The sequence below is a fragment of the Marmota marmota genome, unplaced genomic scaffold, assembly GCF_001458135.2.
Source record: "Marmota marmota marmota unplaced genomic scaffold, marMar, whole genome shotgun sequence".
Taxonomy (NCBI): domain Eukaryota; kingdom Metazoa; phylum Chordata; class Mammalia; order Rodentia; family Sciuridae; genus Marmota; species Marmota marmota.
The window spans coordinates 2,351,129-2,374,367 of NW_025999895.1; the positions used below are offsets into that span (position 1 = coordinate 2,351,129).

At 57.4% G+C, this 23,239-nt stretch overlaps 1 protein-coding gene across 6 annotated transcripts in view; it reads left to right on the top strand.

Annotated features, from left to right (window-relative positions):
- Positions 1 to 23,239, top strand: part of Tbc1d16 (TBC1 domain family member 16) — a 78,059-nt gene that overhangs the window by 48,739 nt on the left and 6,081 nt on the right. For 3 of the 6 annotated variants that reach the window (XM_048797562.1, XM_048797563.1, XM_048797565.1), the window contains 6 exons: positions 17,435 to 17,596; positions 18,296 to 18,443; positions 19,286 to 19,469; positions 19,907 to 20,055; positions 20,552 to 20,686; positions 21,453 to 21,639. In XM_048797562.1, coding sequence (XP_048653519.1) covers positions 17,435 to 17,596; positions 18,296 to 18,443; positions 19,286 to 19,469; positions 19,907 to 20,055; positions 20,552 to 20,686; positions 21,453 to 21,639 — 965 coding nt within the window. The remainder of the gene's footprint in view (positions 1 to 17,434; positions 17,597 to 18,295; positions 18,444 to 19,285; positions 19,470 to 19,906; positions 20,056 to 20,551; positions 20,687 to 21,452; positions 21,640 to 23,239) is intronic. The other 3 variants (XM_048797555.1, XM_015504094.2, XM_048797558.1) reach the window with 3 other exon arrangements.

Genomic DNA, 23,239 nt, shown 5'->3' on the forward strand with positions numbered 1-23,239 from the left:
GTTCATGAAATTTAATCAGATGCCTAAGGGGAGACCTAAATTTAGTCAGATTATTATTAGTATTCATTCCATTTTTAAATCGCCTAGGGGAACGTCACAGAAAAGTTGTAACCACCAGGTTGGGTGGTGATTATTGCATTTCTGTGGAGCTGTGGGAGCCACCAGGAGGCCACTCTCAGTGTCACAGCGTGGTGAGCGGCTTTCCTGGGTCTGTGGAAGCGTGGCTCATGGTCTGGCGGGGAGCCAGGTGCCTGCCACAAACCTCAAGTTTCTCTGTGTAGGGCCATAGCAGAATCGTCTGGGAATCGCCCAGGACCTCGGCCCATATGGGGCCCCATAAACCCCCGAATGGACAACAGAACCCATGACCCGGATGCACATGGAGCCCACCGTGGCCCAGCCCTGGTCAGCAGAGATGCTCTGGGGGTCTGCACCCTGCTACTGGGCTGTTCTCTGGCCTCTGCCTCTGCTGGCTCCCAGGTGCCGCCTTGCTTCCTGGGGGCTGTGAGGAGGAGGCCAGGGTCCTTCCCTGTTTCTGTGGGATTCAGGGCCCGATGCCTGTTCTGGACGGTTTGGGGGTACCACACATGGCTGGTGCCTCCTATGGGTGGCTCTTGATCACCTGGACTGCGGAGGGACCTGGAGCGTCCCTCTCCCGAGACAGTATTTGGAGAGCCGTTGAGTCTGGGGGCCGCAGAGATGGTGCAGGAGCACCACCCCCGGCTCGTCCCTGGCACCCTCCCTCTTTCCTGCCCTCCTCAGCCTGCCCTGTCCTCGGCCCGTGGGATGGCGCCCCTGGGAGCCTGGGCTCAACCCCAGCCGGGCCTTGTCTGCTCAGGACTGGCTCCAGCCAGAGCTTGGATCACTCTTCAGTTTTTCTAGGTGGCACAGAACTTCCTGGTGGGACTTCGAGTGCCCGAAGTGCGCGCGCGGAGCCCGTGAGCGCCGAGGCTCTTTGCTTCCCAGGTGAGACTCTGTGGAGTCCGGAAGCCGCCTGCCCTCTGCCTTTCATGCTTCTTGAGTTTGGAGAGATGTGTTCTGGCCTGGTGCCCGAGCTATGGGGGTGGTCTCCAGACCGCAGGGCTCCTAATCACCCTGCTTTATTTATTAGATGTACCGGGTCCCTCGGCCTCAGGGCATATTTGTGAGCGCCTTAAGAGGAACAGCACAACAAATGGTGCCTGCTGCCCGTGAGGCCGGGTCCTGCCCCCCGGCCACACTTGCCTGCCAGGCGGGGACAAGGTAGCCCACGGAAGCGGTTGGATTTGTCATGTGAAATTCTTCATTTTCCCCAAGAAATTGGTGCGGTCACTCTGAATAGGAAACAGCCCCTGAAACACGGGCGCCTCTATCCTTCCGCCTCTGGATTCTCGCTAGTCCCTCGGCCACCTTGTTCCTATCCCTGTGGCTGGCAAAGGGCAGCATGCTGTCCAGCCGTGGTGACCCTGGAGCTGGGCCTGCGCTCCCCACAGGGTCCACACCTTTCGTAACGGGCCCAGTGCGCCCCAGGGCATCAAGTTCACAGCTGGAACTGGGACGCTGCCCTGCCACTCCCTGCAGCTGGGCCTGGCTGACCTGTCCCTGTTGGTCTCTTGTGGGCCCCGTGGCCTACGAGTCCCTGCTGAAGAGCTGGGTTGCCGCGGGCCAGGGCCGACACCCTCACTCTCCTGCCTCAGGTTCCAGGGTGGAGAGTGGCACGTTCCACCTCCACTGTCAGCCACCTGGAGCCTGGTTCCCAAGGGACTTGCCTGTGCCAAGGTCTCCAAACGCTTCAGTGTCCCACCTGGTGGCAGAAGGCTCTGGGTGGCCTGCCCTTCCGGAAGCAGCACTGATGGTCCTCCCGGGCACGGCTGGCTGGGCTCTGCGAGCAGACCCCAGAGCGAGCCTCACGGCCTCCAGGGTCAGAGGGATGGGGCAGGGCCCTGCCGACTGGGCGAGCGTGTGTGCCTGTGTGTGCGCGCGGTACGTGCGTGTGAGCCTGGTGGAGGTCCTGTGGTTCTGTTTGGAACGGAGAGCACACGTGTGTCGTAGGACCTGCCGAGCCTGGGGGGCCTCGAGGTCAGAGCCTGGCCACCCTCAGCCCCGCCCAGAGATGGACTCTTCTTGTGCCCGTCGCCCTCCATGCCAGGCCCTTGTGGGGCAGGGTTGCAGTGAAGGCAAGACAGCATCCTGGCTTGGGGACAGGACACATCAGGGGGTGGCAGAGGTGCTGGGAGAGGGCTCGGGTGGGCTGAGACGCCTCCTTCCCAATGAGGGCGAAGGCCTGCTCCACGCCAGTCCCCTCCCGTCCACCCCTGTCCAGCCATCGGGATGCACACAGTGGGCTCTGGGCACCGCCCTCCAGGATTGGGCAGGGCTCTGTGGGCGAAGGCCCGTGAAGCAGGGGACTCCAGACCCGGCTCTCCTTGTTGGGAGGAAGCCAGATGCCCCAGGGCGTGGTCGGATGTTCCAACGTTGAACGGCTCTGGGCAGCAGCAGGCTTGGGCTGAATGGGGGGTTTTATCCCTCCCCTCTCCTGCCCTCCTGTTCCCGCTGGCTCCCCAGGGTCTCCGGCGAGGGGGCGGACCTGCAGCCTCCACCCTGTGCTGCTTCCCGGGAGGAGCCAACAGAAAGGCGGTCAGGGGGAGGCCTTGGGGACCTGGGGATGGCAGGTATGGCACCTGAGGGCCTGGGCTCGGCTAGAGGGGCACGGGGTCAGGGCCATGGGGACCTCAGCTTGCCCTGGAGTCCTGGGAGCTCTTCCTTCTGGGGTCCGCGGCCCTCGGGGCTCACCTCTGTCAGGGAGACCTTGGGTGCCCCCCGGGGCGACCAACACGGCCCTCGTTTCAGCCATCCCACCCGCTGCCTGGGCCCATCCCTCCTGGGCCATGTCTCTTCTGAGCTCTTCCGTGTGTCCTTTGGCTCCTCGTCCCGTGCCAGCACCAGAAGGCCTTGCATGGGAACCGCCAGAGGCCCAGATGCCTGGAGACCAGGAGAGGTCCCCTCTGCCAGGGAGGCCGTGCAGCCCAAGGACCCTGCAGCCTGGCCAAGTCCCCATCTGCAGAGCGGGCTTGTGGCCGGCTGCGGGGGCCTGAAGGACACGCCGCACTGCAGGTGTCGGTCATTGTTCTGTCCTTGCTCTCGGCTTCGTCTGGAGTGGAGTGAGGTCAAGATCCCAGGCTGACCGTGTGGGGGCCAGTCGGCCTCAGGACAAAGCAGAACTGGCAATCGACAGCCAGCCTCTGTGCCGGTCCCCCTCACCTTGGCCTGCTCTGGTGCCTGGGAATGGGGTGCATGCTGGCCCGGCCTCAGGACTGGGCAGCTGCTGCCTTGCTGAGCTGGAGGGAGCCATCTCCCAGCGGGACCCGGGGACACAGGAGTCCGGAGACGTAGATGTTGCTGGGAGTTCTGTCTGTACCCAGGGCTCCAGGGACAGTCACAGGCTTCCATTGATAGGCGGGGGGTGTTGGGGGCCCGACTCTTCCATACTTCTGGGTGGCCCATCCCCCACCCAGTCATCACCGTCGCTTTGAACCCAGCGGCTGGGCCTCCAGAGAAGGTTCCAGTCGCCCTGGGTCTCATTCTTTAAGAGCCCGTTTTGTCTGACTGATCAAGGACTCTTCACAAGGGCTTAAAGAACACCTGGTTGGCTCAGAGTGGCCTGTTAAGTAGGCCACATGGGAGGTTCCCAGAAAGCCTTGCAGCCAGCTGGGCCTGGTGCGTGGACAGGCCCCGGCAGAAATTCCAGAAATCTCTGAGTTGGCCAGAGCTCGACTGCACATTGGAGTGTTGCAGTCCAGGTAGGCCACGGGGCACTGGGCGTGCTGTGTCCTCTGCGGCCAGCTTCCGTGAGCTCAGCAAACCAGGAGACGGAACCCACTATGCGAAACTCCCGAGCTCGGCTGGAGGGCTGAGGAGCCCCTCGGACTGGGGGCTCCCCAGGGTCTCCGTGGCCTTGCATGTCAGTAGCAAGTTGCTTATTTCCCTGTGTCACTCACAGCAGGCCGGGAACGGGGACAACGTGGAGGACAGACTCTTCTCCTCCAGGGGCAGTGGCCCAGGTGTGGTGCTGCACTTCCCCACCCCAGGTGGAATCGGGAATTGTACAGGGGACACTGTGTCACCGAGTCAGCGAGGTGGCCGGCCTCCCTCCTCCCTCTCCACGTTTCTCAAGCTGTTCCACAAACTCTCCATTGTCCTTGGAGTAGACCTGAGCACCCCTGTGGCATGAGCAAGCTTCCAGCCAGCCCACCTGCCAGCCAGCGTGGCCTTCACGGGGGTCCCCAGGCTGGCCAGCGTCTGGCCAGGGAGGTGCTCCTGGTGAGAGGATGTGCGTGGGGTGGAGGAACCAGCTCTAAAGCCACGGCCCATTTAAATTGTTTAATAAAATATGCATAACGCAAACTGACCGCCCACTTAGCCCCTTTCAAGCACATGGCCGTTGGCGTCGGTACGTCCACATCGTTGTACAAATATCACCAGGGCCCACCTCCAGCACGTTCTCTCCTCCCAAATCCAAACCATGTCCCACCAGACACCAGCTCTCCAGCTCCCCTTCCCCACATCCCTGGCCACCCCTCCCCTGCTCTGGGGACCCTCTGAGCTGGAACTGCCCTATGCTTGTCCCTTTGTGACTGCCTTGTCTCACTAGCACAGTGTCCTCAAGCTCTTCCATTTGCCTGCATCAGAATCTCCTCCCTATCTTGTTTTGTGCAGCCCAGGGATGCTCAGCCACTGAGCCACTCCCCAGACCTTTTTTTATATTTTATTTAGAGACAGGGTCTCACTGAGTGGCTCGGGGCCTTGCTAAGTTGCTGAGGCTGGCCTTGACCTTGCTATCCTCCTGTCTCAGCCTCTCGAGCTGCGGGATTGCAGGCCTGCATGTCTGCGCCTGGCCTTTCTTTCTTAAAACAATGTTTCTATTAGTGCATTTCAGCTCTATGCAATAGTGGGGTTCACTTGACACGTTCAGCAGCATGGACCCAAGCGCTTCCCCTTCCCTCCCCTTGCCTCTCCCTGGTCTTCCTCACACTATGGACTCTTTTTAATTAGTGCCCTACAGATACAGTTTCCTTCCTTTCTAAGGATATTTTGTTGTGTAGAGGAGCCACAGCTTGTTATCCCTTCTGTGGGTCAGGACCATGCCCTGCGGGCTCCTCCTCCTCCCCAGGTCAGCCCCTGAGGTGAAGCCTCCCCAGGCCACACCCCCGTCCGCCCCCACTTGCTGCTTCTCCAGCTGCTTGGGGTCCAGTCTCTTGTGTTGGAACCGGCCTCCCTCTGTGCTTGGGTGAGCCCACCTCCTGGAAGGGGCCGGCCCCCTCCACTCTTGCTTGAATGGACTTAACTGCTGTGGAGAGGGGTAATTGATTCCCATTAATGAGTCCAGTTGAGTAAAAGAGTAAAGACTGTTCTTTTTAAATTGCCTGGACTATTACAGTGGCCCCTGGTCCCCCAGGGCATTGGTTCCAGGACCCCCAACGATACCAGATCCAGGGTTTTCAGGTCCCTTATACAATCAGCGCAGCATTTGCACGAAAGCCACACACCTCTAGATAGTGCCGTGCCTGATACGTGTAACTGCCGTGTTGTTCAGGGCACTCTGAGCAGGAGAAGAGTGAGTGTTCACACAGACACGGTTTTTTACTGGATACTTTCAGTCTGTGCGTGGTTGAACCCAAAGATGGCGATCACTTACACAGAGGCCTGAAATGGTGCGAGAGCCGTGCGGGAAGATGCCCGTCGCTGTGTGAGCACGTTAACGAGGTCTGGATGCAAGGTCGCCAGGTCGCTGAGCGTGAGGACCTCCCAGGGGTGCGTGGAACAGGCTGTCGTCCAAGCTGAATTGGCACACGGCAGCGTTTGGGAAATTTTTAACCAAAAAAAGGAATTTATTTATTTACTACTTGCAAATTTCAAGGAAGTAAACATATGCAGGGATTGCATTTAATGTTCAGTTATTGGCAACACGAGGTCATTTCCGTTCCTGCAGGAGGAGGGAAGACGGGCTCATCGCGGAGACAGCAGAGGTTTCTGCTCCACGGCACCCACTTCTGCAGCAGCACAGCCGCGGGCGGTTGGGTTGACCTTCCTCCCTGGCTCATCTCCTGTGCCAGTCCCCTGGCCTTCTCCGGCTCTGCGCTCCCTTCAGCCCCACACCTCTGCCCAGCGGCCCGTGCTGGCCTCTCACCCTCCCGCCGTCGGGTGGTGCCCTGTGGAGCAGCCCCAGCACATAGGTGCTGCCTCCTCCCCCCACCTGCCCTGGGGACCACAGCTCCCCATCTCCAGGCCAGGGGAGGCCCCGGAGCTTTCTGTGGAACTTCTGAGACATGAAGTCACCTCGTGTGCGGTGCGTGGCAGTGAGCACCCTCATGAAACCACGCGGCCGTGCCATGTCCAGTGCAGGACGTTTTCATCAGCCCAGCACGGGCTCCACGTTCACAGTTAGGCCCCCCCTCTCAGCCCCCGGCACCATGAGTGTTTTCTATCTGTGGATCTGTCACTTCTGGGCATTTCTTACAAATGGAACGCACAGCATGAGCACTCTTGTCTGGCTTCTCTCCCTTCTGATACCATGTGGGGCTCACGCACCTGCAGGCGTACCAGTGCTCCCTCTTTGTCATGGCTGAGCCATATTCCGTTGTTCATCCGTTCCTAGGCTGAGGGGTATGTGTGTCACTTCCCTTTTGTGGCTACTGTGATTAGTGTTGCTGTGCACCTGTTTTTGTGTGGACGCATGTTTTCCGTTCACCTGGATTTACCTAGCAGTGTGACTCTATTTTTAATTTTTGAGGAACTACCTGACTGCTTTCCAGACTGGACGCTCCGTCCCATGTTCGCGTCAGCACCGTGGGAGGGCCGCTTTCTCCTCGTCCCCTTCCCCTCTGCCTTGTCCTGCCGTGGCTCCCACAGCGGGCCGCGTGGTCTCTCCTTGCCGTTGGTGGGCGTGGCCCCACGACTGGTGATAGGGGCATCTTTTCAGGTGCTTGTTGACCACCTGTGGGTCTTCTCCGGAGAACCGTCACCCACACCCTTTGCCCGTGTCCTCTTCGGGTCACCTGTTCTTTCTATTTAGATGTTCTTCTAGCTTCTAGGTCCTGGCCCCTCATCAGTGTCAGGTCTGCAGGTATCCCCACCCCCGGGTTGTCTTTTCATTTTCAGGAGAGTGTTCTAAAGCATAAAAGCCTTTAATTTTATAAAGTCAGGTTTATCTGTCCTTCTTCATTTGCCTATGCTTTTGATGCCACGTGGAAGGGACATGTGGTCATGAGACGTGGTCTCAAGTTCATGAGATTTATGCCCGTTTTTCTTTTTCCTGTGTGTGTGTGTGTGTGTGTGAGAGAGAGAGAGAGAGAGAGAGAGAGAGAGAGAGAGAGATTTTTTGGGGGTACTGGGGATGGGACCCAGGGGAGCTCTACCACTGAGCCACACACCCAGCCCTTTTTATTTTTTATTGTGAGATGGGCCTTGCTGTGTTGCTCAGGCCGACCTTGGACTTGTAATCCTCCTGCCTCAGCCTCCCTAGCAGCAGGGATTGCAGGTGTGCACCACCATGCCAGGCTGCCTATGTTTTCTTTAGGAGTTTAGAGAAACAAAGTTTCTTTGCTCCGTTTTGAATCGGTTTTCGTTCATGGTGCGGGGTCGTGGTCTGATTCGGTTCTTTTTCTATGGATTTCCGGTTGTCCCGTTTGTTGAAAAGAGGGTTCTTTCCCCCGTTGTATTATTTGGGTGCTCTAGGCAGGAACCGATGGGCCGTAACGTGTGCGTTTATTTCTGGACTCTCAGTTCCTCTCCGGATCCCTGCTGACCTTGCGCCAGCACCACACCGTCCCGAGCACCTGCGGAGGGTGACCAGGTGGTATGCGTCCTCCAGCCTCCTCCTTCCAGATGTGGGTCGGCTTCTCTGGGTCTGTTTCACTGCTGGGTGAGTTTTAGGATCCACCTGTCACCGTCCGCAGAGAGGCAGCGGGGGCTCTGGCAGGGACTGTGTTGCCCCTGGGTGGACTGGGGGGGGGTCCTGTCTCCCAGGGAATGACAGTGAAGATGGTGACCGCTCAGCCTGTGCGCTATTTCTTTTTTTTCTCTTCTAAATCATCCCATTGATCTTGTAATATAAAAAGAACAGTAGTGTGGGGGGGCACTCCTGACGCCAGAGGCTCAGGCAGAAGGATTGCAAGTTGGAGACCCGTGTAGGCAACTTGGCAAGGCTTTGTCTCAAAATAAAAAGTAAGAAGGTCGTATAAACAAGGCTGCATTTTTTAAAAAGAAGATAAACTGGGTGTGGTGGAAATCCCAGCAAGGGTTTAATCCCCAGTACTACCAAAAAAAGGAACAGAAATACTGACTCCACACTTCTGGTTTAAAGAAAAACGAGCATACAGGAGATTTGCTTATTATTTCTGATTATCAAAATGATTCATTATTCCTTTCGGAAAACTTGAAAAAAATGAAGAACAGTGTGAAAGTAAACTGTGACTGTGACATCCAGAGGTGACCATTTCCACAGTTTTAGAATCATTTTGTACTTCTGTGTTCATGTAGATATAAAATACCTACAAATACGTTTTATGGAAAACCACATTGACATCATATTTCAGATAGTTTAACAGCTCGTTTTCTGCCTAAAATGTGAGCGTTTTCTTGGGTCATTAAGTACTCTTATGAAGTGTTTGGTAGTGGCGTGACGCTGGGCGTTGGCTGGCTGTCTCGGGGCACATGAACACATTTCCCACTGTTGGAAGTTCAGCAGCGATACCTGGGGGGGGGGGAATATTGGTGGGTGTCTTAAAACTTCATTGACGTTTGATCGTCAAGTGTATGACCGAGCCGACGGCTGGGTCAGTGCTGACCTCTGTAACTGTGACCCATCACTACCGTCGAGCAGTGGACATGTCCATCACCCTGGGTTTCTGTCCACACCTGTGTGGTCTGTCCCTTGTCCCTGCCGCTGCCCCAGGATGATCCAGCTGAAACTTGGCAGCAATTCTTAGATATGACACCAAAGGTTTATGGCACCAAAGGAGCGTTTACAAAGCTGCTGGGTCCGACTCTGGGCAGAGGTCGAAGGCAACCCAGCTGCTGGAACACATCTGCAAATCCTGTCTAGCGAGGGGTGATGCCCAGGATCTGCAGAGACCTCTAAAAGTCACCAAAAAAAGCCCACTTTACAATGGAAAGAAGACTTGAACAAACCTCTCTCTAAAGAAGGTCCACCTACTGTCCACTGTACTGCTGACCCTCAGGGAACGCCCAGCTGGCCTGCAGTGACGGGCCACCTCTGCCAAAACAGCAGGCAAAACAAAGTGGCAGTGTTGGTGAGCAGGTGGGGGACCCGGGACCCCATGTGTGCTGGTGGAACTGGGCAGGGTGCACCTGGGGGGTACGTGGCTGATCTTCGAAAGGCTGCAGCACAGTTCTCACGTGAGCCACGGATCCCCCTTGTGGGCATACACCCAGAAGGATCAACAGCAGAGACAGGAGAGGGATCTGTGTACCTTCGTTGACAGCAGCTTGGCCACACCAAATGTGGACGCACCTGACAGATGAATAGATAAACAAACTACGCATGTCCGTAGGGTGGAATATCATTTAGCCTTCAAAAGGAAGGACACTCTGACACCTGCTACAACATGGGCAAAACCCAAGGACATTGTGCTGAGGGAATAAGCCAGACAAAGATAAGCATTGCTCAGTGCCACCGGGAGGCACCTGGACCAGCCAGGTGGGTGACGCAGACAGCAGAAGGTGGGGGCTGGGTGCAGCGTGGGGAATCTTTCTGTAGATGTAACAGTGTTTGCATTTTACAATGTGGAAGGAGTTCTGTGGACAGGTGAAGGGGTGCCACAGTACCGGGTCAGCCTTTCCTGGACTTGGACAGCTGGAGTCACACGGTTCCTGCTTCTCGCGAGGAGGGGTTGGCTCGGTCCCTCCGGGTAGCAGTTTTGCAGCGTGTGGGGGTTGAGCGCATCTGCCAGTCGGGTAGTCCCCCCTGATCACAGAGCCGTCTCCTCTCTACAGCATTTCATTTCGGCCTTCGGTGTTGGTCAGTCCTGGGTGGTCCTTGCTCCTTGGCTCTTACAGATAAAGCTGCCGTGAACAGTTGAGGGTGAGCCTCTGCATGTGGCCATTTCGCATTTCTCCTGGTGAACACCTGGGCGTGGAGGGGCTGGGGTTCGCAGTTGGCGTATGCTTGATTTTGAAGCAAGTGCCAGACGCTTGTTTCCCACAGTGGTGTGCCCTGTGACCGCCCCCCAGCAGCCTGCGAGAGTTCTGGTTCCTCCGTCCTCTCCGACACCTGGCGTGACCGTCTTGGTATTCTAGTTCTCTCAGTGCCAGGGGTGGAGCCCAGGGCCCGGAGTTCGCCAGCTGCCCAGCCCTACCTGGTCCCTCCCACTGGGTGCAGGGTCCTGGCCCCTCCCTGAGCCCCAGCCATGATGTCGTGACTGGGCGTTGGTGTCTGGCTCCTTGCACTATTGAGATTTGTGCCGTGGTCCCGTGAGCCCCCGTTCCTGCCTTTCCTGGCTGGGGAGACTCTGTGTCCTGCAACCCACCGTCTCTTGACCCGTTTACCAGCCGGGAGGCGTCTGCACTGTTTCTTGCCTTTGCGTTGTGGACAGGCTGCTGTAACAGTCACACGCAGGTTTCTGGGTGAGTGTTTTTCTCGCATGTTGGGTAAGTGGCAGGAGAAGGTGCTGTGTCCTGCGGTCAGGGTGCACGTGACTTTTGAGACACTGCACACTCTTTTTTCGGTAAGTGGTGCTGGGTCAACTGGCGTCTGTGAAAAAGTCAGTGTCAGCGCTTTCCTGTGCCACACTCAAAAAAGAACTCAAAATGCACCTGACATAGACGAAACCTAGAGCTAGAAAGCTTGTGGCCCCAAAGTGGCCCCTCCCTTTACATCCCGCCAACAGCGCACAAGCCCCCCAGCGGCTCTGCACCCCGGCCGGCCGGCCAGTTGTTCCCGTGACCTGGTCCTTCTGCTTTCCAGTGAGTGCCAGGCTCGCGTGTGCCAAGGGCTGCGTTGGGTTTGAGGCGAGCACCTTTTCATCTGCTTGCCCTCGGGGACGTCTTCCGCGCAGCGTCTTTTCAAACCTTCTGCTCATTTTAAAATTGTTTGTTCATTTCCTTGGGGCTGAGTTTTGAGCATTCCTGGTTTATTCCGGGCACAGTCCTTTCCCAGACATATATTTTGCAAATGTATGCTCCCAGTGTGTGATCTTTTTACTTTCTAAAATGTCTCTAAAAGCAGTTTCTCGTTTTAATTAACCTCCGCTTATCTTTCCTTCCCTTTTGTGTCCACGTTTGGTGTCACATCTGAGAAGCACTTAGCAGCGCACGTGGCGTGTCTGCATAGGAGGAGATCCTTGTACAGACTCTGGACAAAAGGCCTTTACTGGACAAACACGCGGAACATTCGCTTCGAGGCTCTGACCCAAGTTTTGTTGCCTTTAATAGAGTATTTTGAAGAGAAATTGTTCTTCCTCTAACTTATCATTTCTTTTATGGTCTGTGGATTTTGTGTTCTGTGTGAGAAGCCTGGCTCTCTTGCAGGTCTTACCCTTTTTCTCTTACGGATTTTTCTAGAAGCTTTCTAGCTCTAGGTTTCGTCTATGTCGGGTGCATTTTGAGTTCTTTTTTGAGTGTGGCACAGGAAAGCGCTGACACTGACTTTTTCACAGACGCCAGTTGACCCAGCACCACTTACCGAAAAGCTTCTCCTCCATTCAGTCGCCTTCTCTCCCTGTCAACCGTCTGTTCCCGGACTCTGCTCTGTTTCACTGGTTGTCTCACCATATTTACCTTTTCACCCCTGCTGGACTCTCTCGATTGTTATGGCTTCATAAGTCTCAAAATCAGGGATGTGGCTCAAGCGGTAGCGCGGGTTCGATCCTCAGCACCACATACAAACAAAGATGTTGTGTCTGCCCAGAACTGAAAAATAAATATCAAAAAAAAAAAAAAAAAATCAGGGAAGCCCTGCAACTTCATGCTTCATCTTTATACTTGATGTGACTCTGCTGGGTCTTCTGTGTTTCCTTGAAAATTTTGGAGTCAGTTTGCCGATTTCTACCAAAAATTTCCTGCTGGAATTTGGGCAAGATCGCCATCTCTTTTTTTTAACTTGCCAATGGACTTTTGTTTTTATTTATTTACATGTGGTGCTGAGAATCGAACCCAGTGCCTCACACATGCCAGGCAAGCGCTCCACCCCTTACTACAACCCCAGCCCCAAGACTGCCGTCTTCACGGTGGTGACTGCCCCATCCATGGGCATGGTGCACCTCTCCATTTATCAAGTCTTCTCCCGTTCCTCTTAGCCATCTGGGTTTTCAGTGTGGTGGTCTTTAGGGATCGAACCCGGGGGTGCTTTACCTTGAATTATATCCCCAGCCCTTTTTATTTTTTATTTTAAGAGAGGGTCTTGATAAGTTGCCCAGGCTGGCCTCAAACTTTCAATCCTCCTGCCTCAGCCTCCCAGATTGCTGGTGTTACAGGTGTGCGATACTGGGCCTAGCTTTGAATATCTTTTGTTAAACTTGTTTCTAAATATTTCGTGTGTTTTTTTCCCTACTATAATTTGAATGTTTTGTATTTATTTTATTTTTCTAGTTGTGTATTGGTAATTTAACAATTTTACAACTAATTTTTTTCTGTATTAAAAACATTCAGCTATAATTTTACCAGATTCATTCATTGATTCTAAAAGTTGTTTCATGATCCCCCTGGGAGATATATATATATATAGATAGATAGATAGATAGATAGATAGATAGATAGATAGATATAATATGGTGGACACAATGCCTTTATTTTGTTTATTTATTTTTATGTGGTGCTGAGGATCGAATCCAGTGCCTCACGCATGCGAGGCGAGTGCTCCACACTGAGCCCCAGACCAGCCCTCCCCTGGGATTTTTTTAACTTAAAACAGTCATATCTGAAAAGAGAGAGCTGACCTCCTCTTCCAATCCCTGTGACTCTCCTTCCTTTTCCTGTCCTGCCCGCAGCACCAACGAGAGGCGGTGACAGCAGGCATGGTTAGCTCATCCCTGGTCGGGGAGCAACTCAGGCCTCCACCACCAAGAGTGACGTTAGCAGCGGAGTCTGTGGGTGTCCTTTATTAAGTTGGGGAGGGTCTCTGTGACTCCTAGCTTTTATCATGATTGAGCATTGGGTCTTTATCTGTTGCTTTTTCTGTGTCGATTCATGTATTTTTTGTGGGCATCTTTCACTCTTTTCTTTGGATTTACTCCTAGAAATTAAAGGGTCAACACAATGCAATCCACTATTCTGTATAATTAAAATGCAGTGGTTTTTTTTTTTAAGGAAGTCAAGTGGTAAAATGCATGAATGAATGGTCTGATTGCACAGTGGTGTGACTCCACCTCATGTACAGCCAGAGAAATGAAAAGTTGTGCTCCATTTGTGTAAAATAAATAAAATGCATGAATGTTTTTAAGCCTTTTGCATCCGATTTCCAAATTGCCGTTCCGAGGACCGGGCCAGTTTGCCGTTGTGGAAGGCTGACCCCCCAGTCCTCGCTGCACAGAGTCTGTGGTCTCAGAGCGGCTGCTGACCTCAAAGCCTCCCTGGTGGTGTCGTGTCCCGCTGCGATGGGTCCCCCCTTGCCACAGACGTGGGCGCTTTACTGTCTGCGCTCTGGGAAGCTCTTCTCCTCTCCTTGGCCGCCTCTCCTCTGCTGCTTTCTGATGACGGCTCTTGTGTTCACGGCTCATCTTGGTCACACCCCGCGTGTGTTCTGAGGTCCTGTGGCCTTCGACTCTCCCCGTGGCTGTGTTTAGTGGTGGACTGTCTTGTAGAGCAGTGTCAGGTTCACGGCAAAGTTGGCTGGACAGTGGAGACCCGCTTGGGCCCCGGGCCCACGCACGCTCAGTCTACCCGGCATAATGCCCCACCAGAGTGGCACTTTTGGTACAGTGAGTTGTGCTGGCCCGTCATCGTCACCCCGAGTCCAGGTTCACACTGGAGGGTCATGTACCCACGGCAGGTGGCACAGGCAGCCCACCTTATCGCCCTGAATCCCGTGTCACGCCCTGCACGCCTTCCCCTGAGCCCTGCCACCCAGGTTGGACTTGGTGACAGGAATCCAAGCGTGTCCCCTGTGTTCTCGTGGCTCGACAGCTTACTTCTTTGGGCGGTGACTCTTGTCTGGACACAGTGTCCTTTATTTATATTTGCATGAGTTCACGTTTCAAAGGACATCTTGGATGATTCTAGGTTTTGACACTTATGAGGGGCCACCAAAGGGTGGCATCATTCCCAGGCTCCGTGTCCCACCCTTCTCTCCATCACATCAAATGCTCCTCCAGGGCCTGCACCCTCCCAGCACCCTGTGTCCTGCTCACCCGCAGGCCAGGCCAGGGTTCCCTTGAGCCAGATGGAGGACAGCCAGGCTAGTCCTGGCGGCCGGCCCTGCTGGTCCCCCAGGAAGAGCACGATTCCCAACCAGAAGAGAGCCCCAGAGGGGCCACCCCACCTCCCCGCAGCTGCCTCAGGCAGAAGTCTGCCTAAACCCGTCACAACTCCTGAGGGGGAGACTGTTTGCATCAATTAATGGACCGATTCATTAAGTCAAGACACTGTGCTTGGGACCTACAGCTGGGGGCCAGGGGCTTCTCTTTCATTCAACTCCAAGCCTCAGGATGGAAGGAAAGCAAGAGCACGCATAGAGGTTTGGATATTTAAATCACGTTAACACCCGTCCCTGGCGCCTCTGACCTCGAGAGCCACCGCTGTAGGTCTAGAGGCTTTTTCTGGAAACAGACACTTCCTGTATGTGTCAGTCACCTATTGCTGCATAACAAATGCCCCCAGTCACCCTGGCTTTGCCCACAGCTCTTCGAGGTGGGCCAGCCTCAGACTGGCCATGTGCTGGGCTCCTAGGGGGTAGCCCCAGGAGCTGCGGCTGTCGGGGCTCTGCTGGCAGGGGCCTGCCTGTCAGCGAGTGGGTTCTGCTCCTGGGCTCTCGCTTTGTGCCTGGCTGGGTGAGGGGGCCCTGCAGTAGCTGCCAGGCCTTTCCAAGCCTGGGCTCTGGGACCTACATAGCAACCCTTCTGCCACGTTCTCTCTCAAGGAGCAGGACCTGACCGAATCCAGGGGTGACAGGTGCCACTCTTGGTAGCCAGCTGCAGACGCGAGCCTATGTGCACTGCCTGGTCCTACTGTGAGCAAGATCCCCGGCCCTTCACCCCGGGAGGTGCTCCGGGGCCTCCCCTCTGTGGTGGAGGTGCTGAGTCTGCACTCACTTCCCCTCTCCTCCCTCTGCCCTTCAGAGCAGCCTGGGAGGAATTGCTGAATAAACCGTCCTTTTAATTTTAGTGCGTCACACGTAATGATTTTATGAACAAGCCAAATGATATGCAGCACATATGAATATTCCTAAAACTAAATTGCTTCACATATGTAGAAAGATCATAAAAAACTGAACATATTTCCATCCCAGGTTTTATTTCCTTTAAAGCTTTTTTTCCCAATGACTTCTGAGTTCCCAGACATTTTCTGTTTTCACTCAGGTCTGAGTATTAAATGACGTAGGTTCTGTGTCGAGCCTCTGCTGGGAGCTGGGGTGGCCGCCCCCAGCCCATGCAGCCCACGGGGTGGGGGGGGACAGGCTGCTCGTGGATGCTGAGCAAGGTGGCATCTGCCAACACAGGTCCCAGGTCCCAGGGAACTAAGGCTTCTGTCAACTTTGCTCCAGTTGAGCCCCTGGCCCCCAGCTGTAGGTCCCAAGCACAGTGTCTTGACTTAATGAATCGGTCCATTAATTGATGCAAACAGTCTCCCCCTCAGGAGTTGTGACGGGTTTAGGCAGACTTCTGCCTGAGGCAGCTGCGGGGAGGTGGGGTGGCCCCTCTGGGGCTCTCTTCTGGTTGGGAATCGTGCTCTCCCTGGGGGACCAGCAGGGCAGGGCAGCAGGACAGTGTGCAGAGAGGAGAGGGGCGTGCAGACCTGGGGGGGGTCGGATGGTGTGTTTGGGTGGTGGTGAGGGGGGGGGGCTGGGGCCGCTGGACGCTCTCTGAGCACCAGCTCTGGCCACCAGCCTCCTTGTTCCCTAAGCAGCTTAGGAAGGCCGCATGCGGGCCCTGGTGGGGGGCCGGCTCTGTCCTCCGACCCCGCCTTGTTCTGAGCATAATGACTTCACATTGCGACCCGCGTCAGGGTCCACTGGGGAGGACAGGCCAATGCCTCAGCCCTTGGGGCCTCGTGGCCTGTGCCCGAGGTGGTTCAGGCTGCTGCCGACCCCGCCATCTGCGATAGGCTGTACCTGCGCCTGTGACCTCCAGGCCCAGGAGGAAGCCCCCGCGCCTGAGGTGGAGGACACTCCCTCACTGCTGCCCACAGGGAAGGGACAGCGCCTGGTGCTGTTCTGGAGGCAGCCAAGGGCCCAAAGGCCCCTCTCCGAGGGAGGCTGGAGAGGAGGGCGTGGACCAGGCACCTCAGTCCCACTGTGTCCTGGGCTCCAGCAGGACAGCAGGCCCGGGCTGCTGCCCTACCAGTGTGGGGCAGAGCCTGGGACCCAGACCCACTCTCCCTTGGCTCAGGTCGCATTTGAGCAGGCATTGGCTGGTGATGCTGAGGTCTCAGGAGGCAGGATGTGACCGTGGTATGGCTGAATTCACGTGATAACCACTGGCAAGGGTACCTAGAACAGAGGAGCTGGGCTGCTGGGCCGCAGACTTAGCAGCTGTGAAATGGGCCCTGAGAACTGAGCCATGAAGCTGATCTCAGCCCCACCACTCGCTGGCTGTGCAGCTTTGGGCGAGTTGCTGTCCTCTCTGGGCCTTAGTTTCCTCTTCTGTACCATGGGGTAATAGCATTGCTCAGTTTCATAGGCTGATGGTGAGAATTGTAGGCAATAAAAGCACATGAGAAGGGGTTAGCCCAGGCCCAGGCCATACAGGAGTTTAATAATGCTTGCTGTATTAGTGGTGTTAATAACAGAAGTGATTTCTTGCCAATCTGTGCTTATTCGGAAATATAGCCACTTGAAACCCATGTGGAAGCCCCACTCTGCCTAAAGATGTTGCCAAACAGCTACTCTTCTTAAGTGCGAGGACGAGGCCTGTGCTGAGCACTTTACAGTTGCTTATTCCACACAGAGCCTGGTAACTGTCCTCACTTTGCAAGTGTGGAAGCCAAGGCTCAGAGAAGCCTGGTAACGTGCACGAGGTCACACAGCAAGGATCCTAACTCCAGTCATGGTGGCCTTGTCTGTCATTGTAACCACTGTTGAAGTGGAGCAGGGTCTGATCATGAAGACCTTTTCCCACCCTGATTAAAGCGCAGGTGTGCGTGACCAGAGCAGGACTCACTCACTAGCTCTGACAGCTGTCTGCCCCAGCGGGGCAGGCTGGGTTGTGTCTGTGTCGAGGCCCAGAGCACATGGTGGTCTCCCCACACCCCTGCGCCCTGGCCCTCACGTGGCCTGCTCTGCCAGCTCCCCCTCCAGCTCGGACACCACCCTGCGCTTCCTGGACAGCAATGGCCTCCTACAGACCTCGCGCTGGGACGAGGCTCAGCGGGGCTGTGCCCCGGAGCAGATCTGCGGCGTGTTCCGCGTGGACCTGGGCCACATGCGCTCCCTGCGGCTTTTCTTCAGGTGAGGACCCGTTGGACGCCTCCTGGGGGCTGGGCTGTCCCAGCCCTTCTGGCCCTGGCTAACTCTGCCCTTGGGGAGGGGGAAGGTAGCCGTCACTCAGACTCTGGCCTAGAGAAGAGACCAAGCAAAGGCGCTGTGCAGAGTGGCCGTCACTGTCCTCTCCACCTGGCTCTGCCTCAAGGGCAGCGTGGGGGATGCAGCCTTCTTGACAGAGCTGCCCTTTCCTTCTGGTGGGCCCGAGGGTCCCTGGCCGCCTGCCTGCAGCCCCTACGGCTGCCCCGCAGCACCAATGAGAGGCTGTGCAGAGAGGAGCACGCTTGTCCCCGAGGGCCCTGCAACCAGGGCGTGCCCCAGCCTTTATCTGAGGGTGGCCAGGTGAGCTGGGACACTGATGGGTGTGGCCAGTGTCTGGGGTTCCCCCAGAGGAAGCCTCTCAGTGTCCCCCAGCAGGCTCCACCGGTGTCCACCCCCAGGCCCCTGGACAGACGGGACCATGTGGCCAGGCAGGACACCCTTCGAGCAGGCTGCCCAGGAGGGGCTGTTCTGCCTTGGGGGGGGCCCAGGTTCCTGGGTTTGCTGGGTGTGGCTGCTGCCCTCCACCTGCCGCAGGACTCCAGCGACTGCCTGATTATACTCGGAAATGAAAACCAGCGTTTGCATATTCATCGGGCTTTCTATCCCCGCCCCATGTCCCTTCAGTGACGAGGCCTGCACCAGTGGCCAGCTGGTCGTGGCCAGCCGAGAGAGCCAGTACAAGGTGCTGCACTTCCACCACGGTGGCCTGGACAAGCTGTGCGAGGTGTTCCAGCAGTGGAAGTTCTGCACCGAGTCCCACCTCGAGGACCAGGTAGCCCGCCAGCCTGCCCCACAGGCCCCACACGCTAGGGGCCACCACTGGACCCTCCCTGCCCTCCCGAGGGCCCAGACCTTCCCCAGTGCACCCTGCTGCTGGGCCCCTGGTTGGATCTGCGGCCCTCCCTCGGACTCCCAGGGTGTGGCCCCTGTGGCCTTGGGGGCCGGCTGTGGTGGCTGGCTGGTGACAGCACTGCACTTGGGGCTTGAAGCAGTCAGTGCCCAGGCTTTTTGAAAGTCAGCGCTCTGCACTTGAGACATCATGTTTTGACAAGACGCCTGCCATATTTTGCTCCATCTACATACGACTGTAATGAGAGCCCTTTAATTATCTGTTTAAGGTACCGCATGTGCTTATTAGAAACGGGGCTGACTCTAGAGCCTCCTTCCCACAGAGCCTCCCGCTGGCTCCGAGGCCGGCGCTGGGCGGTTTCCCCCGCATTGAACAACCTTTGATTTCTGAATTAAATGTCAGCTGCAGTTTCGCCTGGATTCCTGGCTGCGCTGAGACGGTCCGACAGGCCGGCCCCGCGCGGAACAGCGCGGCCTTTGTATGTGGCCAATCACATGTGATTTATCGCGGCCTCCGCGGAGGGGAGCGAGGCGGCCGCGCATTCATTCCGCTCTCGGCGGTGGGGTCGCAGGGAGCCGGGGGCAGCACAGGGACCGGGTGCAGGGCGAAGGTATTTCCATTTTAATCGCGTCTAATTACACTTGCCATTTAGGGGCCTGTGTGCCGGGCAGCGCTCCCCCTCGCCCAGAACAGAGAGCCTTTTAAATCCTGGGAACCGCCTCGCTGGCCTCCAAAGCCGCCTGGAGACCCTTATCTTTGCCCAGTTTCCCTCCCGTCCAGCAGGTCGCCAGCGAGAGGACGTGCGTGCAGTTCTCCATCCGGCGGCCCAAGCTGCCGTCCTGCGAGGCGCACCCCGAGGAGAGCCTGTACCGCCGGCTGGACGTGCCCGCCTGGCTGCAGCACCTAAACGAGCTGGGCCAGGTGGAGGAGATGTACAAGCTGCGCCAGGTGAGGGCGGCGCGGGGACGGGCCAGCGCCGGTGAGCGCGGCGGCGCCGGAGGGCGGGCGCGCCTCCGGGTCCGCCCCGAGCGAGGTTCGCGGCCAGTGCGCGGCCAAGCGATCAAAGCCGAGGCGCAGGAACAATCCGAGCGGCCGGGATCCGTGTCAGCCTGCACAGAGGGCCGCGCGCTGAAAGGCGGCCTTTCCAAACCCGGGGATTAGGCCGCGACGTGAGAACCGCACGTCAATCGGAGCGCGCCCCGGGGGGGCATTGACATTGAAATGAGCGGGTTTGTGTCCTGTATGGGAACGCAGGGCCCGCGCTGTCCCCTGGTGAACATGTGCAAATTGCCGGGGAGCCACCAGAACACCCTTCCCTGGGGATTTGGGGTTCTTTGAGCTGCCCTCTTGCACGCCCCCCCCCCAACTTTGGCCGCTTCCTCCAGGCCATTTTCTTCGGCGGCATTGATGTGTCAATCCGCGGGGAGGTCTGGCCCTTCCTGCTGCGCTATTACAGCCACGAGTCCACGTCGGAGGAGCGGGAGGCGCTGCGGGTGCAGAAGAGGAAGGAATACCTGGAAATCCAGCAGAAGAGGTGACTGCTGCCCGGCCCATGTCCTTTGGAGGCAGTTGAGGTGCCATTAGGCAGGCACAGTGTGCCTCCTTTCAAACATGGGTCTCCCAAGCTGAGGACCTGGTGGGAAGTGCAGACGTGAGCTCTCAGGTCAAGATGTCCCACCTCTCCTTCAACAGTCTGAATGGGTGCTGGTGACCCCAGCTACTGGCTGGTTGGAGCAGCGCCTGCAGGGAACAAAGCCAGAGCTTGGGCTCTGTTGCCCCTGGGACTGCTGTCAGCTCCCCTGTGGGGCTGGGCCTGGGCGAAGCCCTGTTCCCTGTGGGTTGTGCTCAGCTCCCTCTGGGGGCTAGAACCCACCAAGGGGAAAGCTTTGGACGTGCCACCACCCATGACTGCCGGAGCTACAGGGTTTACTGCCCAAAGCAACCCAGCCCTCCCTGCAGCAGGATGGAGGGGAGGCCTGACTGGGGCACATGGGCTGCTGGACCCCATCTACTACTCACCCCTGCCCCAGGCTCTCCATGACTCCTGAGGAGCGGGGAGCATTCTGGCGTAACGTGCAGTTCACCGTGGACAAAGACGTGGTTCGGACAGATCGGAGCAACGAGTTCTTCCGTGGGGAAGACAATCCGAACGTGGAGAGCATGAGGTACCTGGCTCCTGGGCAGGCCAAGGCCCCGTCCAGCCCTCCCTTATCTGCAAATGGTGGCCCCCCCTGTTCTCTGAGCCTCAGCTGATCTCTGAACAGGGGACACGACCAGAGGAGGCTTTCTGTAGGGTTCATGAAGTCAAGGTCCCAAGCAAAAGATTCATGGGCTGCTTCAGCAGGAAACCCACAGCCACAGCATCCCAAGGAAGCCCAGGATCCACTCAGGGTGCCAGCAGAGCCTCCAATCCCTGGGCACCCCCAAACCTGCTCATGCCTGGCTCCCACCCGCCCACCACAGACAGGCTTTTCCCCACGTCCCCTCCACCTCCTGATGGGTGGTCCTCCTGTGATAAAGCTACACAGAGCCAGAGGCTGGCATCTTGGACATTCTGCTGCAGCCTGGCAAATAATTGCACACAATTAACAGCCCATAAAAACGTGTCTGCCAGCCCACCTTTGGTCACAGGCACTCAAGCATTAGGGAAATCAGACCCACATTCTTCCTCACCCCCTGCTCTGGGCTCTGGGCCTGGTGAGCAGCTCACTCAGGCCATTACCTCTTGCAAAGCGAGGACCGTTTGGTCGTGGTCCAAGGCTCAGCCCTTGAGGTTGCCGCAGAGCTGCCAGGGCCTGCACCAGACACTGCCTCCCGAGGTCAAGGTGAAGGGGAGGCCTGTGCAGCAGGGTCTCCAGCCTGGGCAGCAGGAAACAGTAAGGGTGGGGGCAGCATGGGTCATGCCCACCCTGCCCTCTGCTGCCTCGCCAGGAGGATCCTGCTGAACTACGCTGTGTACAACCCGGCCATTGGCTACTCCCAGGGCATGTCGGACCTGGTGGCACCCCTCCTGACCGAGGTCCAGGACGAGTCAGACACCTTCTGGTGCTTCGTGGGTTTGATGCAGAATACAATCTTCGTCAGCTCTCCTCGGGACGAGGACATGGAGAAACAGCTGGTGAGGCTCGGGGCTGTACGTGTGCGTGTGTGAGCCTGCACCGGGCGCGCTGGAGAGCACACTGCCACCTCCTCTTGCTGCCAGGGGTCTCGGCAGTGATGTGTGGCTTTGCTGTTACGGGTCGGTGGGCAGCAGAAAGCCAGATGCTGCTGCTGCTAGGACATGGGCAACTTGGCCCTGGGCCTCCAAAGAGGGCCACGGCCTTCAGGAGAGATGCTGCTCCCAGGGCTGCAGGTCCAGGGCGAGCTGTGGGGAGTGTCCCCTTCCTGCATGTGACAACACAGCCCAGCGGGCAGGGCAGGGGAGGGAGGCCCTGTGCTGCACGGACAGGCTCCCGGCTGCTACCACATAGCCCTGGCTCCTGGGTGCGCTGGGGACAGGAGGGCTCCTTGTGCCACCCTGAGAACCAGCAGCAGTTCTCACCCCAGGACAGCAGGCCTTTCCTGGGGCCCAGCTGGCACGTCCCCCAACCCCAAGGCCTCCTGAAAAGGACTGGCCTGGTATAGACCAGGAAGCACTGAGTGGTGGGGAGTGGAGGAGTCAAGCTGGGTCAGACAGGGTCTGGCGGGTGGGTGTGCAGCCCAGGACAAGTTAGGGCTCCCAACTGCCATTCTCACTGCCCATCACCAGTGTGGACCAGGAACCTGCTGGCTGCCCTCTCGTGCTCAGTCCAGGAGGGAGCTCCGCCTGGAAGCCCACAGATGGAGCAGACAGTACTGGGCTCCAGGGATGGGATGTGGGGACACAGAAAAGACCTGTGATAGGGAGGAAGGCAGGTGTCCCAGGTCCCCTGGGCTGGGTCATCTCCACCCACAGGAGTCTGGCCCTGAGTGTCCGGAGGCTCAGCTGGACAGTTGTGCTGAGTGGTCGGGTCTCACTGGACATGATGTGCTCCTGAAGCCCAGAGCTGAAGTGGGCCAAGGAGCACGTCCTACAGGTCAGCCGTGCAGGGGCCTCTGAGGTGCGATGGGATTGAGGAGCGCAGCCAGGAGGGTGTGAGGCCGGGGCAGCTGGGGCGTCACGTACACATGGCCTTGACCCTGCTGTGGGCCACTGAGTGGAGATGGACTCGGCTCCTACACTCCACAGCCCCAGCTGCCCTCTCCAGCAGAACAATGGGCCACTTGTGTGGGGAGGGCATGTGCGGGCCACCAAGATCCCCTCGAGAGTGCAGCTGACCCCTGCCAGGCCTGCTGGGTCTGCACAGTCCCGCACCCCTGTGATGTCAGGCCTCCGCGGAGCCTGGGAGGCAGTCACGGGGTCTGACGCCACTCTCCCTGATGGCAGCACAGGGCCAGGGGACCCATTAGCTCCTGGAGATTGATTTTCCCGTGGCGTCAGTGAAGTCTGCCGAGTCCTGGGTCAGAGAAACAGCCTTGACCTGGTCCCATGTCACAGGGTGATCTTAAGCGTGGCTGGGGCTAGATGGTTCCCCCAGAGACAGCTCCCAGGCCACAGGGTGCCATGCCATGCCTTGTCTGGGGCCACGTCAGGGCCTCCGTCCAGGGCAGTCTGAAGTCTGGGAGAAGCTGACACGTGTGTCCTGCAGAGACTGAGGTTGGGGTGGCTGAGGAGGGGCTTCGGGGCAGGGCGGGGCGGG